The following is a 16,605-nucleotide window of genomic DNA, read 5'->3' on the forward strand; positions in this document are numbered from 1 at the left end:
CGACCCAGGTTCGATTTCTGTCATTCCATGTGGTCCCCTGAACACCTCTAGGAGTTATACCTGAATCCAGAGCCAGGAGTAAGCCCTAAGCACAGTCGATGTGGCCCCTCAAAACCCAAAACCAAAACCCTCAGCTTCCTGCATGCAAAACATGTCCTCCAGCCTGCTGGACTATCTCCCCAGCTTCCTATACCATTAATATTTTACTTTTGGGGGGAGATGAGGGGAGGGTTGTTTTTTGAGCCACACCAGCTGTACTCAGGGGTCACTCCTGTCTGGCTCAGGGGATCATATGGGGTTTAAACATAGATCAGCTGAGTGCAAGGCAAGCACCTTATCTACTATACTATCTCCCTGGCCCCTATTATTATTTCATTTCATACCTATTATTACTGTGAACTCATTAACCTAATTTTTAATGCATTTCAAGATAGACGTTAGCATTAAATATCTCAGCATACATCTCTTTCAGAGTTTTGCTTCTGATGCAAATTCATGTACAATGTAATTTTAAAATTTCACTGAATTTGGACAAGCTCAGGCATCTGTGTAACCAATCTTGTACTCAGCATGGCAATTGAACATTTTATATGGCAACTCAGAGATTCAAGGCTAGTGCTGGGGGAGAAGAGAAGGAGATGGAAATTGTAGCATCTTTTCTAGTTATTTAATAAATTTAAGCAGGATTGTTTCCTCTGCACTCCGTTGAGGGAGTCACCAAGTTCTTTGTCATTTCAAGAAGTGACGCAGACTATGTTGCATGAGAGCCAAGATGAAACAGGTTTTTCAATTGTCCAGACTGTTGGTAACAGCCTAAACCCCATGATGGCAGGGGCAGGAGGAGAAAGGGTTATATTCTGGATAGATTTATTTTTTACTCTCCTCTTTCCCTCCCCTTCATTGTTTTGATGACTGGGAGTTGGTTGCATGCATGTCTCACTGTAGCACTTTTTAAATTTCCTTTTGCTTGCTGAAGATCTCCAAGTTTTACACTCCTTCAGTTGCAGTGTTGCATACATGCTCGCCTGGACAAGCGTTCTTAGCCAAGGCTCATGGGTGTGGTGCATCGCAGGGGTTGCTGTGGTACTCATTCAGAAATTGTGATCCTCGCCAGAGGTTGCACTTCCAGGCTTTGGTGCTCATGCATTTTAATTTTGTTAGTGCTTGCCAGGGCTCTCACCTGGGCTTACTCCTGGATCTACACTCAGGAATGATTCCTGGTGGTGCTCAGAGGACCATATGGGGTGCCAGGGATCAAACCCAAGTCAGGTGTGTGCAAGGCAAGTGCCCTACCTGCTGTACAGTCTCTCCAGCCCAGGCCTCAGTCCTTTTAGTGGAGATTACATGTATCTCACTGCAGTGTGAACAGAAAGTACTTGCAGTCCCTTGGGTTGATAGACAGTAACCTACCACTAGTAGCTTCAAACAGCAGTTGTCAGTATCATGCTCATCACCTATGGGACATCTGGGATTTAACCTCATGACTATATGCTTGTAAAACAAGAGCTCTGAACCACTGAGCTACTCCTTCAGGCCCACTGGATAGATTTTTTTTTTTTTTATTGCGGGGGACAGGAGGGCGGCAGGGGAAGCTTGGGACCATACCTGACAGTGTTCTGAATCTATTCCTGTCTCTGGGCTCAGGGTCACCACTCCAGAGTGGGTCACTACACAGGGGGCCATGGGCAGTGCAAGAATTAAATCATGATTGCCACACAAGTGTCTTAACCTCTGTACAAATCTCTCCAATTCCCACTGGATAGAGATAGTAGTGACTGCTAATTAACTGATTGTAGATATCAGGGGAAAGAATACAGAGGGATGCCTTTTGGCCAGCAGCTCTGCTGAGGCTGCAAAGAGCACAGGAGGAGGAAATTTAGGGGAAGAATGATTTTGTTCAAGACCTGCAGAGTTCCAGTCTAGGTTCCAGTCTTTAAGATATCTGGATGGAGGTGAGCAGGTAGCTGAATAAACAGGTCTAGGGTTCTTTGAGGCCAGGCACAGGTTGAAGGCAGAGACTAGGAGAAGAGGACTCTCAGAATTAGAGATACGGTTTAGAGCTATGAGCTAAATTAGTAGCACCTGGAAACGAGTGTAGACAGATAAACCAAGGCTTGGGAAAGCAGTTGGGGCAACAAGGGCATAAGCAAAGAGGTGAGCAGAAGGTGGGGTGTTGGCAGCCAGGGCAGAAAATGCTAGGAAGGAATCAGTGCATCAAATGCTGAGTGTGTGGACAGAGGAGCAATCACTGTGTGACACTCTGGTGGCCCCATCAGCTCCACAGTCCCTTTGGTCTCATGAGACAAGAGGATACACACTCCTTAGCTGAGTCAGACAAGGTGAGTCCCAGGCTTGCTGAAGTTTCCTGGAAATCCTTCCCCACAGGGAAATTGGCATGACACTTGCCCTTTCCAGAACATCCCCTTTCTTAGACAGTAACCTGAAATTCCAGTAACCTGTGAAAATATTTTATTGGAAAAAAGTAGAATGTGTAGTTCAGAGTCATCTCCTTGGCGCTAGGCTGGAGCAGATCAACACCCTGGGTCTTCAGCGTTGCTCAGTAGGCGAGACAAATGGGCTTCCACTTGCCTGGGAAAAAATAAAAAGGTTGGAAAGAGTGGAGGCTCAAGTATGTGCTCAGCACGGGGGCTGGGGCTGTGGGCAGTTCCAGGAGAGGGGCTCAGGATGGCCATCCAGAGGCTGCCTCCGAGGATGCTGGGGTGGGGCGTCAGAGATCCTGGTGGTGGTCACCTTTTCTGGCGCCGCAGTTCTGCTCTCTGAATCCTTAGCACTCGCAACACAGGATCGTCCCGGAAGTCACTGCCGTCAGAGTCTGGAGGGAAAAGGGCGAGTTCTAGGGGGCCGACCCGGCTAGGTGCTAAGGAGCCCACGGGAACCCTGTTAAACAGGCTCACCTTCCGCGGCCTCCAGAATCCTGGCCGCTTGGGAGAGGAGGTCCTCCGAGGGGGCGTGGCCAGCAGCGAGCGGGGGCGTGGCCACGGTCTCCAGGGAACCCGCGCGAGCCGGAGCGGGCGGGGCTTGGGGCGGAGTGGGCGGAGCTTTGGAGCGAGTGGGCGGGGTCTTGGCGCGAGCGGACTCCTTCCCAACGGCAGTCGGAGGCATCTGGGCGGGTGGGTCGGAGGCTCCCGCCAAGCGGAGCTTTCCGTCCGACCCCACGTGGAGAGCCGTGGCCCTGGCCTTCCGAACCTTAGATGACCCCTTTGGCGATTCGGAGAGAGAGGGCATCGCCTGGGTAGGGGAGGGAGTGGCAGAGGCTTCGAGAGACTGGGAGGGCGGAGGCAGCGGGGCCTCGGGACGAGGGGGCGTGTCCTCCGGACAGTCGGCGAACAGGCGTGCGGACACTACCTGACCCAGCGCGCCTCGAAGCTGGGGCGCAGGGCCCTCGTCAGCAGCTCTGGCGGACCCAGCTGATTCCCGACGCGGAGCTCTGCCCCTCTGAGGCTTGTGGCCCTCCCCCTGAGCCTGGGGGACGCTGCTTGGAGCAGGGGTCGAGGCTCCGTGGGGGCCGGCAGGAGGCTCCGGAGTGGAGGCCGAGGGAGCAGGGATAGTGGGGGCGGGCACTGGAGGAATAGGAGGAATGGCCCCGAGAGAGACCCAGGGTCCAGACTGGGGGGCCCAGAAAAACCCAGGAGGGCTAGGGCCCCAGAAGAACTGTGGCGAGAATGCTGGGGGAATAGGAGGTCTACCCACATAGAAAGGCTCTGGGGGGCACGGCGGGGGCACGCTGCCCCACAGTGGGACACAGGGAGGCTGGGTTCCTGGGGCAGCAAGGGTCGGCGCAGGTGCAGGCGGAGGCTGTGGGCAGATGGGGACAGAGACCTGAGAGAGAGAGAGAGAGAGAGACAAAGGGCTAGGTCCTCAGTTCCCTGCAGGCTTCTCTAACCTCCAACTTCCAGTAGGCTCCCCCCTCCAGTGCCTACGTCTCCTCTGTCCCCATCTCACTGGAGGGGGGACAGTGGGGGCCTGAGGCCACATGCAGGCTCTGTCTTCCTGGCCTCCAGGAGCCTGTTGAAACTTTGGAGCTGGCTGGAGCTTCTGAGCCTGTTCAAGTTTTCGCCGCTGCCGCCACTGGTACAATATATCATCCTCTGGCCTCAGGGGTGGCTGGGAGGGGACTGGGTCTGGAGCAGGGATGGGGTCCGATGCTGGGGTGGCTGTGGGGTGAGCAGAGAGGAAAAGGGTCAGGCAGGGAAGGGAGATGAATGACCAAGATTATTCGGATGGATTCTGCAGACCCTGCCTGAACTCATGAGAAGTGGGGGTGGGAAAGACACAGAGCCAGAGAAACTCGGGTTCCTCTGCTCTCATTCATCACAACACTGACTCTTTCATGTGCCGGGCAGGGTTGTGGAGGTTGTGGTTGTAGCCGGGAACAGATTCTGCACTTCTCCCACTTCCCTGCTGCCCAGGGTCCCACCCATAGCAGTCTCCTGTTGGTCCTCTGTCTCAGCACCCCAGGTGCTCCCTACCTTCAGCAGAGGGAGAATTAACACACGCATCAGGCCAGGGTGCTCCTCCTGCACTCCCCAGGCTGCATCGGATAAGTGGAAGGCCTCGGCCGGCGAGAGCTCAGGAAGCTGCGTGTACGCCTTACATGCAGACAGCTTTGTTGGCTGGACCCCAGCATCGCGCTGGTGCCCTGAGCATTGCCAGGAATGACTTTTGAGCACTGAGCTGGGAGAAGCCCCCAGTACTGTTTGGAGTGGCTCCAAAGTTAAACAAAATCCAAACAAAAGCTTCTGTATTTGTGTTCCCTCTCCCTAGAATGCACTTCCCTTGCGCCCACAGGGCTCATTCCCTCAAAGTATCAGCTTTTCAGAGTAGACTTCCCTGCTTAGTCCATTCAAAAGTGTGCCACCCCACCCCCCTCCCACCCACCCCCCCACCCGGTCATTCGGTTCTCTGTCCTCTTTCGAGGTTCATTTTATTCCCCTTAGCACTTACAACCATATACACTAAATACTTTGCTCTGTAGTTCATCTCTCCCTAAGACCAGCCTCACAAGGACAGTGATTTGTTTGGATTTGGGGGCCATACCCAGCCGTGCTCAGAGCTTGCTTACTCCTGGCTCGGAACTCAGGTGGGCTGAGCCCATCATCACTCCTGGTGGGCTTGGGGAACCATATGGGGTGTTGAGGATCAAACCCAGTTCAGACATGTGCAAAGCAAATGCCCTATCCGCTGTACACTGCCCTTCTGTCCTGTCAAACGCGTATATATCCTCCAGTGCCAAGAACAGGACTGGGAGTGATCAGTATTGGGGGCATAAGTATGAAATATAATCTTCATTGGACTTCAGCCCTTTGTACCTAGCAATGACCTCGAGCAAGGCCACTGGCTGTCCTCAATCCAGCGGGGCAAAGGGACATCATTCCCCTCCCGCAGAGCACTGTTTCTTCAAACATGATGACTAAGACACTTTTATTCTCTCTAAAAAGCTGGCCCATCTGACCCGGCACAGAGGAGAGGGCATCACCCCAAATTGCTCTATATCCTGTGATGCTGTTTCCAAATCAGGATGCTTCCTTCTGTTCTGCTCCAACCCCCAATGGCAGTGATGGTCAGTGAGTTTGTTAGCGCCCAGGGAGGACCTGGTCCCACACCATTCAGAAATCTTCCAGGCTCTCCAGCACTCATCACAACCAGATGTAATGGACCCTTTCATGCCCACAAGGCCCCTGCTCCTCTGGATCCTGCTATGCCCATCCCACTGTTGACATCATGCTCATCCACCCCAGCTATTATGGACATGCCATAGGGCTCCTGCCCCAGCCACACCACTCAGGAGTCCAAAATGCACCTCACCAGGTCCGCAAAGGGTGGTCCTGGATTCCCAGCCCTGTGCTCCTCTTCAGCCTGGCTCTCATCTCCACTTATATCTCACATCTCCTTGTGGTAAACAGTTAGGGAGCTGTTCTCTGCCCCACACTCTCTGTGCTCTGAGGGTCCGGGAAATGGGATGACATGAGCTCCAGTTCATTGTGGTAGCCCCAATCCTGCTCACAAGTCCTTGTAAATAGTATGAACATGTGATTTAGGGTCAGAGCGACAGTGCAGTGGGTAGGGTGTTTGCCTTACACACAGCCAACCCAGGTTCAATATGCGACATCCCATATGGTCTCCAGAGCACTACTAGGAGTGTAGAGCCAGGATTAACCCCTAGCATCACCTGATGTGACCCCAAAAGAAAAAAAGTGAGGATATAATTAAACCATGAAACTGTTACTATAGCCAGCTTATGGGCTGGCTCTCGGACTTCTCTGAAACTTGAGAAACAGGTAGAAATTTGAGAGTGCAGCACTGAGTGTGGCCCCACTGTAAAATGGGAAAATATAAAATTGTTAATATTTCTTTTCCTTTTTTTTTTTTTTGTCATACCTGGCGATACTCAGAAGTTACTACTGGCTCTGCACTCAGGAAATACTCCTGAGATATTCAGGGGACCATGTGGGATGCTGGGGATTGAACCTGGGTTGGCCACATACAAGGCAAATGCCCTCCCTGCTGTACTATCACTCTGGCCCCAAAACTGTCAATATTAAACCATTTTTAACCACACACAAACATTTCATATGGTTCAATGTTATATAGCCAAAGATATGTATATTCACTATTACATATCTATATTAATTAAAATATGCAATTTATGTTATGCTATGTATATGATAAATATATACACAGTTTATAGCTTATAAATAGTTTCATATTATTATTATTATTATTTTGGTTTTTAGGCCACTCCTGGCTCTGTGCTCAGAGGTCATTCCTGATGGCCCTTGAGGAATCATATGAAGTGCTGGAGATCAAAGCAGGGTTGACTGCCTATAAGGCAAGCACCTTACCACTGTACTATCACTCTGGCCATGAGTTTCATAGCCTTTAAGGTCAGATTTTGTGGGCAAATCAGGTATGGTACAAAAATTGCAAAAAGCCTCCTAATTTTGGAGCTTCATGTTCAGAGAGGGAGCAAAGAATCTGTCATATTGGGGCTGGAGCGATAGTACATAGGGTAGGGCGTTTGCCTTGCATGAGCCGACCCGGATTTGATCTCCAGCATCCCATATGGTCCCCTGAGCACCGCCAGGAGTAATTCCTAAGTGCAGAGCAAGTAGTAACCCCTGTGTATCGCTGGGTATGACACAAAAAGCCAACACACACACACACACACACACACAGACACACATACACACACAAAACACCAAAATCTGTCATATTAATGCTGGGAACAGTGCTGGGCCAGTTTCCCACATACTCCCCAACTCCAGGAATTGTCCCAAGACTGGAGGGTAAGTTTTAGTCCCGTTGTCCAAATTATGGGAACCAGACCAAGAACTGTCAGCGGCAGAGTTGGCATCCACACCCACACTCCTTCAATCCTTGCCTCCTAGACCTACCAGATACCCGGGGGTGGCAGTCCTTGCTGGAGTCAGTGGTGAAGGCCATGGAGAAGGGAGAAAGGCCATCAGAGCTAATGGGCAATGAGGAGACGCTGGCATCACTAGGGCTGAGGGAGGAGGAGGAGACCGAGGCCTTGCTGGAGGGAGAAGGCAGAGTGAGATGGCGGGGTCTCTGTCAGCAGGCTGGCCTCCGGGATGGGTGGTAGGGAGAGGAGAGACTGGCGCCACTGAGCAAGGTACCTGCGTTTGAGCAGCGTGTCAGCTCTGCTTTGCAGGCTCAGTGTCTCCAGGTCCAGCAGGGATGAGTTCCATGTGTTGAGGCTCTATGGGGTGAAAGGGGTCAGATATCAACTGTCATCCCCCAGGCTTGAGGAGAAAGGGGCTCTGGTGTGGCCAGCTGCGAGCTTCTGTGCTCTGGTTCACAATGATTGGCTCCAGGATGAGTGAATGAGAGTAAATCTGGGGGGTTAAATGGGACCACAGAGAGAGCCCTCTCTTCCACTGGTAAAGCTGGAAGTCTAGAATTCATGGGCATCTTAGCTAATTCAGGGCAAAAGCCTGCAGGATTGAGCCTGACAGAGAACATAGCTAAGGAAGAGAGTTGCCAGCACCATATCAACACATGGGTGTATGGGGCTGGAGAGATAGTACAGGGTTGAAAGGCGCTTGCTTTGCATACAAATGACCCCATTTTGATCCCCAGTACTACATATGGTCCCAAAGTACTACCAGCAGAAAATTCTAAGCAGAGCTAAAAGTTGCCCCTGAGCACCACTGAGTATAACACCAAATCAAAATTTTAAAATACTTAAGAAAAAAAAGTGGGGGCAGAGCTATAGTAATAGTACATGGTGTAGGGCGCTTGCCTTGCATGCGGCGAACCCTTCTTCAACCCCTGGCATCCCTTATGGTCTCTGAGCACTGCCAGGAGTAATTCCTGAGTATATAACCAGTAACCCCCAAACATTGCCAGGTGTGAACCCAAAACAAAATACCAAAAAAAAAAAAAAAACCCTAAAAATACCAAAGCACCTGGATGCAGTCATTCTGGAAAGCCAATACTTTTAGATTTCTTGATTAAAAAGAATATCATTGGGTCTGGAGTGATAGCACAGCGGGTAGGGCATTTGCCTTGCATGCAGTCGACAGAGGTTTGATTCCTAGCATCCCATATGGTCCCCTGAGCACCGCCAGGAGTAATTCCTGAGTGCAGAGCCAGGAATAACCCCTGTGCATCGTCGGGTGTGACCCAAAAAGCAAAAAAAAAAGAGAGAATATTATTATTTTAAGTATTAGCTCAAAAAAAAAAACCAAAAACTTGGGGGCTGGAGCAATAGCACAGCGGGTAGGGCGTTTGCTTTGCAAGCGGCCAACCTGGGTTCAATTCCCAGCATCCCATATGGTCCCCTGAGCACCGCCAGGGGTAATTCCTGAGCGCAGAGCCAGGAGTAACCCCTGTGCATTGCCGGGTGTGACCCAAAAAGCAAAAAATAAATAAATAAAAAACTTTTTTCAGTTGCTTGTCTTAGGCAGCATAAGATGAAACACATGTCATTGGAGATGGAATGAACTGACCGCTTCATCCAGCATTGCATTCTTGAATATAAGAGATTAAACCCATGAACTGGAGAGAACTGTTAGGCCCCAATTTTCTTTTTTCTTTCTGATTTTTGGGTCACCCCAAGCTATGCTCAGGGGTTACTCCAGGCTCTGCACTCAGGAATTACTCCTGGTGGTGCTTGGGGGACCATATAGGATGCTGGGGATTGAACTTGAGTCAGCTGCGTGCAAGTCAAACGCCCTCCCCACTGTACTAATGCTCCAGCCCCAAGCCCCAATTTTCTTTTTACAAGCTCTACCTCTTCCTTCAGATGAGAGTAAAGAATCACAGAAACTCTTTTCTTGACCTTTTCTAGAGGTCCCTTGACACTACAGCTTGAAGCAAAACCATATGCTCTGAGAGCAGGTCCTGAATCTTCCTTGACCTGAGGACAGACTTCCATGTCAGGCAGGGCTGGGACTGTCAGTAAGGGAGGAGACTGGGACATTACCTGCTTTATTTCTTGAAGAGGAACCATGGCCTTGGCCTGCGCTGCACTGGCCACCTTGGCAATAGCTGGAGTTGCTGTGTTGGGTCTTCCTTCTGGTTCACTGGTTCCTGCTAAGAAGCCCCAACTTGAGTTAGGGGGACCACGAGGAGTGAGTGTGCGGGCACCAATCAGGGCAGATTTTAGGCGAGAAGTGGTGGGGGAGATGGGACAGAAGCAGCACCTGTTACAGGTTGGCTGCTGGCCTCCAGAGAGTCAGGCTGAAGCCACCAGAAGTCAGCTAGAGTTGGACCTGCAGGCTGGCGCTCCTCTCGGCTTGTTGGTTGAGCCTGGCGGAATCTGTTAATGTATCTGTGAAGGTTGATGGGCAGAAGGGCCAAGTAAGAATCTAATACCAAGCCCAGTCGTGTTCCATTTAACACTGAAAAGAAAATAGAACTTATTTGCTCTTGGTTTTAAAGGAAACTAGTTTTTTTGTTTGTTTTTTGTTTGGGGACCCCCTCTGGTGGTGCTCAGGGCGTACTCCTAGCTCTGCATTTGGGAATCAATCATGGTGGGCTTGGGGAACCATATGATATGGCCATGGTTGGCTGTGTTTAAGGCAAACACCCTGGGTTGGCTGTGTTTAAGGCAAACACCCTGCCTGCTGTATTACTTCAGTCCCTAAATCTAGTCTTTTTGTTGTTGTTGTTGTGAGTTGGAAGGCACACCCAGTGGTGCTTGAGGCTTACTCCTGGCTCTGTGCTCAAGGATCACCCCTGGGGGGCTCGAGGGACCTTATGGGGTACCAGGGATTGAACCCAGGTTAGCAGTGTGCAAGGCAAGTGCCCTACCCAATGTACCTGAGCAAAGATTCAGGACTAAGTCCTGAGCACCACTGGGTTTGGCCCAAAAATCAAACCAACAAACAAAAAATAATAGTAATCACAATAGGTAGTGCTTGTTGAATACTATGGCAGTGTCAGTAGTTGTCTTCCATAGCTACTTTCCTTTAGGATATAGTAAAGCAATGTTTTTTTTTTTTTTTTTGTCACACCCAACAATGTCCAGGACTTACTCCTGGCTCTTCACTCTGGGAATCACTACTGGCGCGGCTCAGGGGACCATTTCGGATGCTGGGGATCAAACCCAAGTCAGCCACGTGCTATCCTCCAACTCCAAGGTAATTTTTAGCTGGGCAAAAACCAATCATTTATCGTTATATTTTCCAGGTATCCTTGTAGCCTTATGGCTAAGTAATCAGGTTCTTGACCAACTGGGTATGAAGAGATGTGATTCTGAAAAGTGGATGTGGTTGGAAGCCATTCTGCTCCAGGAATGTACAGGACAGTGGCCTAGGAATGAGGAGCAACATGACAAGAGGATCCACAGCAAGAAGGGCTGCCATATTGATGCTGGTTACTTCTGCACTTGTTGGGGAAGGGAGAAATCAATGCTATTTTGTTTCAGCCACAATGAGTTTGGGCCTCTTTTTGTTAACCGCAGTAAGTTGTGGCCTACAAATCCAATTTTTCATTATGTGATGGCCACTGATGGCAATGCTTTACAGTAGTAAATCACTGATAGCTTAAAACGAGCCCTAGGGGAGAAGTGCTATCAATCTTCCCAATTTGCAGATAAAGAAACTGAGGCCAAGATTCCACTGAGAGTGACAGAGCTGGGATCTGAACCCAGGCTCATAGTAACACTGCAAAGTACAGATGCTGTAAGAGGAGTCAGAGCGATAGTAGAGCAGCTGGTTGGGCATCTTCCTTGGACGCAGCTGACCAGGGTTTGATCCCTGGCATCTCATCTGGTCCCCTGAGCACTGGCAGGAGTAATTTCTGAGTGCAGAGCCAGGAATCAACCCTAAACATCATGGGTTGTGATCCAAAAAGACAAAAAAAAAAAAAACTATTGATAGAAGGGCAGGGAGAGCGCTCAACTGTCTGACAAGGCATGCATTAGGCCTCAAGTTTGAGCCCTGGAACCACATGTCAAGCTCTCTGCACACTGTCCCCAGCACTTGGTGCCTCCTGGGCACTGCCTGTGTAGACCTGGTGGCCCCCAGAACCCCAGCAGCACAGCATGGTTGGGCCATGTGCCAAACTGTCAGGCCTGCACTGTAAGGCTGAGGTCTACTGGCAGTGGTCCCAAGCACCATGGGGGGAAATATCACCCTCCCCCACAACAGCAACAGTAGTAAATCACTACTGTGTAAAACACTGTGTAAATACCTATATCTATTGATGATATGGGGTGCCTGCCCATCCTCTCAGCCCTTAAGCTTCTCCAGCCCTTTTATCTGATGGTCCTTACTTGGCTACCACAGAGTCGTCTCCACTGTCAGTCAGGATGGGTGGTGGAGAGGTTCCCATCTTTCCTTCCGGGGTGCTGGGTGGGGAAGATGTCCCTGAACTGGACGGCCAGGACTCCTCAGTCTGCTCAGATATCCTGGGACCTGTGTCCGGAGCCTCGGAAGCTTTTGGGAGCCTGGATTTTGAGGATCTGGATGAACTTGGGGGCTACGATAAGGGAGGAGAGAGAAGAAAAAGTTAAGCCTGAGAATCATCCATGAGGGGAACAGAAGCCAAGAAATCTCAGTTCAGAGGAAACACATATGATGGGAACAGTCAAGTGGCAGGGGCTTGATGGACGAGGGCATTCCAGAAGGGGTGGGGGGGCAGTTTTCATTATTCTTCCTTCCGGTTGTTCATGCCTTGCTACTAGGCCAGCCCACAGCATTCTCTGGGGATTTCCTCACCTTGGGGTGTCTGGTCTGGCTTCTGGATGGCCAGCAGTGGCTTCGATGAAGGGAAGTATCCCCAAAGGGGCGGTCTAGGAAGGAGGAAGCTGGAAGGCTGCAAAGGGAGAGAGAATCTGGCAGCAGAGAACCTACCCGCAGCCCTGGGCTGGAGGCAGGGCAGAGATGGGGGCAGAACTGGACTGTGATCATTTCTGTGAACATTTAGAGTGGACAGACTATGTAGCAGAGCTACACAGTTAAAGTGATGATGTTACAGACATGACTCCCACCGGCCCCTGAAGTCTTCTCGGAAGAATCCAGGAATTGCCAGCGGGTGATCTCAACCCAAGAGTCATTTAAAAACATAGATACACGGTCTTCACCCCAGACCCAAATATCAAGCTATTTTTAAGTAGGTCTGGGCAGTAACCTTTTCGCAGTATCCATGTGATTTAGAAACGCCCTCCGATTAAAATGTTTGGCTAGAGGCTGGAGAAATAGGAACCAGGGCCAGCCCACAGCGCCGTACATTTCCCATCGGTCATTGGACACGAGGACTCAAAGAGCAAATGGACTACAAACCCCATCTGTCACTGTTGTCCGCCTAAGCCAGAGTTCAAAAGCAATACCCCAGGAATCTAGGAATATCAAAATTAAGAAATGAATCTCATTGTTGCTAGAGGAAACTTGAGAGAGAGAGAGAGAGAGAGAGAGAGAGAAGAAAAAGAAAAAGTCCCGGGTGAGGGTGACTTAAGAGAGTGAACATGGACACTACGGGACCCTTGGAGAAGGTGAAAGCTGAAGGCTGCGCGGCCGAGGGCCCTAGAGCGTCTTGGGAGTTGTAGTTCAGTGCCGCTGACACCGCGGCAATCCCGACCTAGACTGTCCGTCTCTCACCCTTCGCCTTCCCCAGAGTCCTGTGGCCCCCGGAACGTGGGCCCGGCCTCACCTGCGGTCCATCCCGCAGCGATCTCAGCACATCTGCCGCTCGGTGCGTGCATCTCCGTCGCTTAGCGACGTCCAGTTGGCCCCGCACCTCCGGGCGTGTCCGAGCGGGAAGCGCGCGGCCTCCAAGTTGACCAATGACAGAAGGGAAAAGAAAAGTGATGCAAATGATCAAAGGAAGCTGTCTCACGACTGGCTGTAATGGCGGCCTGCCTGAGAGGGCGTGTTTGATTGGATAGCCATAGTGGGCGGTGATAATTGTCAGGTTTGTGGCCCAATGGAAAGGGCGTAAATTTGGCCTTGCGGTTAGGAGGAAAATGAGACTACGCTTGGCGTCCTACCACGCCCCCTCTTTCAGAAACCGTCTCTGGTCTCCAAGTTTTTTCCCCCGTAGAGAAACAGACTGACAGCCCGTCCCCTCTCTGATCGCTGGCCTTCCCTGCGTGAGACCAGGCGGCCGGTTCCGCCCAATCGTCCAGCCGCTTCCTGGTTGCAGCAGGAGCAGCTGGTTGCAACCGAGTGCCAAGCCTGGGCTCCGGGCCCGGGTGGCGGGATCAAAACGAGCTATTTCAGGAAGTCGGCGCAGGGCCCCCGTGGGGCCAGCCTGCACCCCTGGCTGCTGCTCACCTGGCCGACTCCCCTGTCCTACGCACCCTGGCTGAGTCAGAGGCACAGAATTAGGCCTGGCTTGCATGGGGGCTGGGCGCGGGGCCCGGCTGAGACAGGAGCGGAGTCTGTTCTGTGTCCTGTTGACAGCCTGGCCCCCACGTATTTCCTTTACCCAGGAATCTGCTCTTAAAACGGACATCTGCGTCATGCTCAGGACTGCGTGCGGGGCGGGAGTGGGTTAGAGGGACTGGAAACTCGGGTTAACGGGCCCCCCTCTGGCTAGACGACTCCTCCCCAGCCTTAGCTTCCCGTTCGGGATACTGAGCTCTCAGTGACATCTCTCTAGCATTCAGCAGGAGCTTAGTAAACGGTCAGGTCATTATTGGGCTTTCTAAATAAGGCTCTATGAATGGCCGAATCTGGCCGAGGTCCCGGTGTCCCCGGGCGGCCCGCCGAAGGACGGACACGGGACGTACTATAAAGGGGACGGCAGCGCACACCGGGGCACTTTGAGCCCAGGACAGCGAAGGAGCAGGATGGAGATCCCAGTGCCTGTGCAGCCGTCGTGGCTGCGCCGCCCCTCGGCGCCGATGCCCGGGATGCCCGGTCGCCTCTTCGACCAGCGCTTCGGAGAGGGGCTGCTGGAGGCTGAGCTGGCCACGCTCTGCCCCGCTGCGCTGGCCCCTTACTACCTGCGCGCACCCAGCGTGGCGCTGCCTCCTGCCCAGGTGCCCGCCTGGGGGAGGGGCGGTAACCTGGTTCCCAGAGCGAGGGGGCGGTAACCAGGTTCCCAGAGCCAGGGGTCCGAGTCACCGTCACCATGACGGTGGGGGTGCAGGGGTGTGTGAACGTCGCGGGGAAGAGAGCCCTGTCTCTCAGAGTTTCGGGACCTCCTAGTATAAGGAATCTCAGAAGCCAGGTGCTTGGTGAAGTGGGTGGGAGTCTCTGTGACATATCGAGGAGACTGATGGAGAGGGGCAGTCATTTGGAGTGGTGGCTTGGTGACTCGTAAGTCACCACAAGTCCCTGGATCCCTGGATTGTTGTGGATTTCAAGAGTGCTGGAGGAAGGGCCCCCCCATGACTCCGGAGGGGCAGAAATAGTTACTCTGATTATCTGAGGAGGGACTAGTGACTGCTTCCTGGGGAGGTGGAAGGGAGGAAGGGTCCCACCACTTGAGGAAGGGGGCCCTCAAGAGGAGTGGGGTGGAGTACAGCGGGAACTGCCAAGGACGTAAGTGCTCTCGCGACTGGCATGGGAAAGTAAGAGGACTCTGGAGACAAGGCCTGACTCCTGGAACGTGGGCCTTTACTGATTTGGGGCTTAAGGGATTTGGGGTGGGGGGAGTGGCGACTGGGGAGTCAGAGGCCAAGAGGGAAAGTGACTTATAGTCATCAGTCCTGCCAGAGGGGACGCTTCTGTGAGAGCAGAGGCTTGGGGAAGGGGTCCTCATCCCTACAGCATAGAAGAATCTAATAATTCCAGGGAGAGGGGTGATGGCAGCCATTCTGTGCCAAGAGGTCCTGGGTGGGGGTGTGATGGATACAAGAGGATTCCTTGGTTCTGGAGTCAGCCGCAGAACCTCTGAGGGTGCGTGGGCCTTACTAGGTCCTAGAGGCCTCTCGACACCCCATGACAAGCCATCCTACACAGGTCCCCAGCGAACCTGGCCATTTTTCAGTGCTGCTGGACGTGAAGCATTTCTCTCCTGAGGAAATTGCTGTCAAGGTGGTTGGCGACCATGTGGAGGTGCATGCACGCCACGAGGAGCGCCCGGTGAGCCTGCTGATGGGGACTGACAGGAGTGGGGTGCCTGCGGGGAGCAGGGGGCCTAGACACTCAAGCCTCTCCTCTTCCAGGACGAGCACGGCTTTGTGGCACGCGAGTTCCATCGTCGCTACCGTTTGCCGCCCAGTGTGGATCCTGCGGCCGTGACCTCAGCGCTGTCCCCAGAGGGTGTTCTGTCCATCCAGGCTGCACCTGCGCCAGCTCAGGCCCCCCTGCCAGCACCACCAGCGGCTGCTGCCAAATAGGAGTCTGGGCATGCCTGAACTCCGGGGACCCTCCCAGGCCCCCTCTTTCAAAGCCGACCTGACTCCACCCAGCCAGAAGTCCGGGCGTGCCAAGACCACCCTCCCATCCAACCTGGAAGCCTGCCCTGACCCTTCCAACCTAGACCTTTCCAGGACACGCCCCCTCCAGCTTTCAACATCACAGCCACTCCGCCCCCGCAGCATGGCGCCCAGAGCCTGCAAACACTAGTCTCAGCTTGGGATGTCTCACTGCCGTGGACTCCACTTTCTTGGCATATGACCTCATTCACAATTCCCTCCACTCACTTCTTAATCTTGCGTAAGTTCTCGTCAGAGAGTCTCCACCTCCTCCCTCTGACACACAGTCCCCACCCACTCGGGTCCAACTCTTATGGGCTCCAGACTCTGCGCAGGCCTCCCCTCCCAACCATCCAGGCTGGGTCCTTGAGATCTAGCCCCTCATTCTTACACCCTCCACTACTATCTCACCTGACACCCTGGCCACCCCCCACTCCTTTCTTCTGACCCTTACCCCTCTCTCACCCACACAAGGCCACCCGGCACTCTTAAGCTCACAATGTACAATATCATCCCCGTCTCCCCAGTCCTGCAGCTATCCCAGGCCCCTCACCCCGACTCTAACCAGAAACACCCCAGTCATTCTGTCCCCACCCTTCAGCCCTGGAAATCCATCACCCATACTCTTTCCCTGAGTCTACACGACCCAACCAGCCCCCTCTGATTCCGCACCTTTCTCCTCGAGTCCCCCGCCCTTCCATCCCTGCACCCCTACTTATGCCAACCCCTAATAAATGTCTGAAGCTGTG

General features: G+C 52.6%; 2 protein-coding genes across 4 annotated transcripts; one reads left to right on the forward strand and one right to left on the reverse strand.

Moving 5' to 3' along the window:
* Nucleotides 1-2,478: 2,478 nt before the first annotated feature.
* Nucleotides 2,479-13,271, reverse strand: PROSER3 (proline and serine rich 3). 3 transcript variants are annotated; one of them, XM_056136467.1, is made up of 11 exons: nucleotides 13,141-13,271; nucleotides 12,210-12,306; nucleotides 11,765-11,970; nucleotides 9,690-9,817; nucleotides 9,470-9,576; nucleotides 7,659-7,741; nucleotides 7,416-7,555; nucleotides 3,964-4,175; nucleotides 2,916-3,840; nucleotides 2,752-2,833; nucleotides 2,481-2,589 (listed from the first exon to the last, which is right to left on the reverse strand). In XM_056136467.1, exons 1-11 carry the CDS (start codon nucleotides 13,149-13,151, stop codon nucleotides 2,532-2,534), a joined length of 2,049 nt encoding a protein of 682 aa, XP_055992442.1. In that variant the 5' UTR covers nucleotides 13,152-13,271; the 3' UTR covers nucleotides 2,481-2,531. The 3 variants fall into 3 exon arrangements, with proteins under 3 accessions (XP_055992444.1, XP_055992442.1, XP_055992441.1); XM_056136466.1 differs by having other exon boundaries at nucleotides 9,470-9,579; XM_056136469.1 differs by lacking the exons at nucleotides 11,765-11,970; nucleotides 12,210-12,306 and having other exon boundaries at nucleotides 2,479-2,589; nucleotides 9,470-9,579; nucleotides 13,141-13,206.
* A 745-nt stretch (nucleotides 13,272-14,016) lies between these two features.
* On the forward strand, nucleotides 14,017-16,604 carry HSPB6 (heat shock protein family B (small) member 6). Its single transcript, XM_056136559.1, has 3 exons — nucleotides 14,017-14,473; nucleotides 15,399-15,521; nucleotides 15,605-16,604. Exons 1-3 carry the CDS (start codon nucleotides 14,282-14,284, stop codon nucleotides 15,776-15,778), a joined length of 489 nt encoding a protein of 162 aa, XP_055992534.1. The 5' UTR covers nucleotides 14,017-14,281; the 3' UTR covers nucleotides 15,779-16,604.
* Nucleotide 16,605: the final 1 nt, after the last annotated feature.

This window comes from Sorex fumeus, unplaced genomic scaffold (genome assembly GCF_029834395.1).
Source record: "Sorex fumeus unplaced genomic scaffold, SorFum_2.1 ptg000122l, whole genome shotgun sequence".
Lineage (NCBI taxonomy): Eukaryota > Metazoa > Chordata > Mammalia > Eulipotyphla > Soricidae > Sorex > Sorex fumeus.

Bases quoted from the DNA above. Each gene is read 5' to 3' on its own strand.
- PROSER3 (XM_056136466.1), bottom strand. The intron at 9,818-11,764 runs GTAAGGACCATC...CAACCTTCACAG, and splicing joins GACGACTCTGTGGTAGCCAA to ATACATTAACAGATTCCGCC. The intron at 4,176-7,415 runs GTAGGTCTAGGA...CTCACCCCACAG, and splicing joins CTGCCACCCCCGGGTATCTG to CCACCCCAGCATCGGACCCC.
- HSPB6 (XM_056136559.1), top strand. From the start codon at position 14,282: ATGGAGATCCCAGTGCCTGTGCAGCCGTCGTGGCTGCGCCGCCCCTCG. The intron at 14,474-15,398 runs GTGCCCGCCTGG...CATCCTACACAG, and splicing joins TGGCGCTGCCTCCTGCCCAG to GTCCCCAGCGAACCTGGCCA. The intron at 15,522-15,604 runs GTGAGCCTGCTG...CTCCTCTTCCAG, and splicing joins CACGCCACGAGGAGCGCCCG to GACGAGCACGGCTTTGTGGC.